The following is a 5418-nucleotide window of genomic DNA, read 5'->3' as shown; positions in this document are numbered from 1 at the left end:
AAACTAGAATCTTTTAGTTCCATTTAAAAAGGAGCTTTAAATGAAGACCTCTCTTGTTGGATGACTTCATAATTCACAAAAAAAGCACTCACAAGAAGTGAATGCAATTGTAAGGTCTTGAAATTTTATTAGAAAATCAATTTGAATCTAAACCTCTCTTGTTGGATGACTTCATAATTCACAAAAAAAGCACTCACAAGAAGTGAATGCAAATTGTAGGGTCTTGAAATTTTATTACAAAATCAATTTGAATCTAAATATGGGGCCTGAAATACACAAGCAATTGGTCCACTTTTAAATATGTGATTAATTGTCCACTGACACATTAATATATTATAAAAAAAAAAAAAAATCAAACACCACAAAGTAGGATCTTGAAGAATCCTTGCGGAAAAAAATAATTGTACCAAAATAAATTAATAAGTTCATATTAAAATTGTAGAGTAACATAATCAAGGATTGCCGCCTCTTGTCTTTTCTTTTCTTTTTTTTTTTTAATAATGTTAAGCATGATCTGTCAAATATTGCAAACTTTATTATTATAGAAGTTGTGGTTGTGGTTGTTGTGGTGATGTTAATTAATTAGTCCATCATTAATCATTAGAGGTGGATATACTTTTGGGTACAAAAGTGATAAATTATTTGGTACATTGTTTCCTTGTGATTTGGAATGGGATACTTTGTTAAGTGTATTGTATGGACTTTATTCAACATTAAACCTTAAAACACTCGGACATGATATATATATATATATATATATTGAAAAATAATGCTATTTATAGAAATTAGATTTCTGAAATAACATAACAAAATATATAGTATTGTCACCATTAAAGATAATTAATATATGAATTTGTATAATTAGAACATGGATGAAAATACAGTAGTTTTTTTCCTTCATGAATGGCGACTTCTTCAAGCCAGTAGAAGAGGTATTTTTGGTTAATAAAATACATCCATGAACATACATCATTGTTTGTTTGTTGAAAATATGATTAAATAAATATAGATAAAGAATTATAACATAAATTTAAACATAATTACAATCTACGTATATCTTCTAATTTAGTGATATGATCACAAACACAATAATGAAACTAATTAAAAAAAATCTTGTTCTATTCAATAAACATATATTTGTCTTTGACTCACCTGTTTCTAAATAATCACAAACTTTAAACCAATTTAGAATAGAATATTAGTAGCCCTATAAAAAGTAAATATCTTGCAATCAATGTTTTTTTTTATGTATAAAAAAATTCAAACTCAAAAATAAAATTTTAAATTAAAAAAAAAAAAATGAATGACCACATAGTATGAATTACACTTCATTTATTTAGTCAAAACAATGTGAGGCTGACATATATATATATATATATATATGAGAGAGAGAGAGAGAGAGAGAAAATAAAATATCAAATTTCTACGACAATAGACACATAACCATAAACAGACATTTACTAAATTTATAAGAATTATATAAAATTCAAAAAAAAAAAAAGAACTATTCTATCATATATAAATAATCTCGTATAATAATACCATTTTCAAGGCTACATCTCAATCGCCAAACACAAGCTTTAACTCGGTTTTCAAAGTCATAAGTACTTGTAATGAAAGCAGCCTTTGAAGTCCATTGACAATGCTACTTAATTAATTAACACTTAACTAATCACACACCAAACCATCTCTAGAACTATATACAAACACAAACACAAACACATCCCTTTTGAACTCAACGTCCGGTTGATGATGTTTGATTGTAGCCATGGATGGCCACATCCCATCTGTTTCGTGTCTGAATCCTTGTAAAACGAGTGTCTAGAAATAGATGGATGGGCACATCCCATCTTATGATTTGTTTCATTTACACGTTTTGATTGTTTTTGGTTTGTTTATTGATGGCTACACTTGATCTAATACTTCTTTTATTAGTTTCTTTACCCATTGTTTGGTTAGCCAGTGCACCAAATGAAGTTTTTTTTTTTAATAAAAAATAAAATTTGCAAATTTATTCTGAAACTATAAGATTTTAATTTAATTTATTGCGGAAAAAAAACACTTTTAGGTGTAAATGTTTAATCTAAAAGCATGCTTGCTTGCTTGTGGATGATAGAAACTTAAATATAAAGAGTGATTTGTAATTCGGTGATGGTTGTTGCATGGTGTTCATCATTGGTTGAGGAATTTTGTTTGAGAATTTACTAATGATAATTAAGATAAGTTGACCATGATGTAATCCAACAAGTTTCTCCTTTGTTTTTCTACTCATTCAAAAGTTAAAAATCCATTAACACTCGCACTATATTTTTCTAAAATTATATGTGATTTTGCACGTATTAAGAATTGTCTAGGTGAATGATTACATTTGATTTTTTTAAATAGAAATTTATTTATTATTTATCATTTCTATAATGGAGTTAAAAATATTTCAAACTTGCTAAAGAGTTTATAACCTAATGATGTTTAATTTTATTGTGAAAGAAAAATCTGAAACCTTACCACTTTTATAATAGATAACAGTAGTATATCACGGTATTTCATATTAAAAATCAGAATTTAAAGCTTCTTCACATACACATATATACATACTAATTATATTTTTTAATTATTAACTTTCAATCACACCCACAGGCTGTTTAAAATAGTATAACTTCCTAAGATCATTAATTAAATATTATCTTTGTGAAACATCATTATGAGTTACTCAAATAAAAGTTACAAAACAAAAGAGTTTGTACTCATTTCATTAAAACTTCCTATATCTACTCATTTTTCACTTGCTCATGTAATGATTTTTTTTTTAAAACAAAATAAATAAACCATATGCCATGTGGCATGTTACACCATCAAAAATTAATTTTTTGGTTCATGTATATTTATTTGGTGAATACATAAATTACGTTGTAAACCTGTTTCTATAAAAAAAAAAAATCATTTTTTATATCATGCAGCGTATTTCAAATTTTAAAAAATAAAAATTACTATAAAACATTTTTTAAGGACTAATGTTAATGCCAGTATACCATTAGACCAAAAACCTTTTATTTCGTGCCAATGCTTTCTAAGCTATAAATATTTCAATCAATTCCAATATCTACTTTTTTTTTGTCAACTTAAAACTCACAGTATCATTGCAATCAATTAAGGTAACCCGTTACTTGCTCACCAACCATTATTAGTCCAAATTATAAAAATTTAGATTGCTTAAGAATTTATTACTCCCAAAAATCAACAGTCAAAGAACTTTCTCTTTTTTTAAATAATAATAAAAAAAAACCCTTCACCAAGTTCCAACAAAAGGAAACGCACAGCAGCAATCTTGCCATGTCCATGATTCATGAAGAACCCCCCAACTTTCACTTCCCAGTCCAAATAAAATCCCTAAAATCTTTCCCTTTTTTTTTTCTTTCAAAAAAAATAAATAAATAACAAAAAAAATAAAAAAAATAAAAGCGCAAATATCGGAGAGATCTAGGTACCAACAACCACGTCACTCCTTGTCCCCACCACCCTCTCCTTCTCTCTTCTTCTTCTTCTTCTTCTTCTCTCCCTCATCACACTCCATTTCTCTTCTCCTTCTCCAAACCTTCAACAATGAAGAGCATCAGCAGCGCTAAGCTCATCCTCCTCCAACCCTCCCCAAACAACAAACAACTCCCAATCTGGACCACCCTCTCTCTCCCTTCCCACCACCGCGTCTGGCTCATCGCCTTCATCTCCTTCCTCACCTTCGCCTCTCTTCTCACTCTCCTCACCACCACTTCCACTTCCTCCCATTCCCCTCCTAACCCTAATCTCTCCATCTCCTCCGCCGTCTCCACATCCTCCTCCTCCTCCTCCGTCACCCCTCTCCCTTCTCACATCTTCGACACTCTCCTCCACTACGCTCTCACCGCTAACTCATCTTCCCGTATGGACGATGGTGACCTCCGCGCCATCGCCGCCGTTCTCCGCCGTCGCGCCCCTTGCAATCTCCTCATCTTCGGTCTCGGCCAGGAAACCCTCCTCTGGCGTGCTCTCAACCACGGCGGCCGCACCGTCTTCCTCGATGAAAACGAGTACTACGCCGCCCACTTCGAAGAACGCCATCCCGGCCTCGAAGCCTACGATGTCTCTTATATAACCAAGGTCAAGGAACTCCCTGAACTCCTCGCCGCCGCCCGATCTCAGATCAAGACCGAGTGCCGCCCCGTTCAAAACCTCTTGTTCTCCGATTGTCGTCTCGCCATTAACGACCTCCCCAACCAGCTCTACGACATGGCTTGGGACGTCATCCTCGTTGACGGGCCACGCGGGTACCATTCCTCCTCGCCGGGGAGGATGTCGGCGATCTTCACGGCGGCGGTGATGGCACGGTCGCAGGGGGCCGGATCGGCGGAGGTTCTTGTGCACGATTACGAGCGGGAGGTGGAGAGGGTTTGCAGTGAGGAGTTTCTTTGCGCGGAGAACATGGTCGGACACACTGATCAGCTGGCGCATTTTGTTATTCCTCGTAACAGCGCCGCCGCTGCCGCCGGTGAGTTCTGCGTTAACCGTACGGCGGTGCCGGCGGGTTCTTTGTAGAAATAAAAATAATAGTAATAATAATAATGTGGATGATATTTACAGGAGTCAATCAATCACTCAATCAACTGTAATTTGTGTTTTTTTTTTTACTTTTTTTACTTTTTTATTTTTATTTTTATTTTTATTTTTTTGAAGGGATAGTAATTAATGGGGAATATATATGTATGTATTATATAATTGTGTAATGTGGTGGTGGTGATGGAAAAGTGGAAACTGGAAGTTGAGCATATTATTTGATGAGGTATCTTCTCTTTAGCATCTCTTGGTGCAATCCTGCTTTTGATGATAAGGCATCACTTGTCTTTTTTCCCTTTTTTTTTTTTTGAATATTATTTGCTTGTTTGAATTTGAATGAGAAAGTGGGAAGAAAAGAGAAATATATATATATATATTGTACGGAGGGTTAAGTTGGGATTATTGGTAAGGGATAGGCTGAGGAGTGTTGGAACTTTGAAACTATACTATATGTAGGAGATGGATATATGGAAATAATGGACGCGTGGCGAGTTTTGATAGGAGAAAATTGGGTGTTTGCTGTAGAAGGAGCTGTGTTTGTGATAAAGGTGTCGGTGAAGCAGGCGGATCCGGGTGCTTTAAATTGCAGCACATGAAAAGGGTGAAAAGAGTTGGGCGAGGCGAGAGCTGCAGTGTCACTGGGTTGGTGCCTCAAGATGGCCTCTTCATGCCTTCATCTATAAAGTTGTTTTTCATCTATTTTATTTTTAGATTTTATTTTATTTTTTAAATATATATATATATATATATATCGATGAGGGTTGTAGTAATGCAGAGTCTACGCAAATAAATATATATATATATATATATATTAAATAAAAGATATAGAAACTT

The 5418-nt window shown here is 33.6% G+C and overlaps 1 protein-coding gene across 1 annotated transcript; it reads left to right on the top strand.

Annotated features, from left to right (window-relative positions):
- Positions 1–3418: 3418 nt before the first annotated feature.
- LOC120266444 (protein IRX15-LIKE) lies at positions 3419–4827 on the top strand. The gene has a single exon (XM_039274073.1). It carries the CDS (start codon positions 3598–3600, stop codon positions 4564–4566), a length of 969 nt encoding a protein of 322 aa, XP_039130007.1. The 5' UTR covers positions 3419–3597; the 3' UTR covers positions 4567–4827.
- Positions 4828–5418: the final 591 nt, after the last annotated feature.

The sequence above is a fragment of the Dioscorea cayenensis genome, chromosome 8 (genome assembly GCF_009730915.1).
Source record: "Dioscorea cayenensis subsp. rotundata cultivar TDr96_F1 chromosome 8, TDr96_F1_v2_PseudoChromosome.rev07_lg8_w22 25.fasta, whole genome shotgun sequence".
NCBI lineage: Eukaryota > Viridiplantae > Streptophyta > Magnoliopsida > Dioscoreales > Dioscoreaceae > Dioscorea > Dioscorea cayenensis.
Note: the sequence above shows the minus strand (reverse complement) of the source record. Positions and strands in the feature narration are given on the sequence as shown.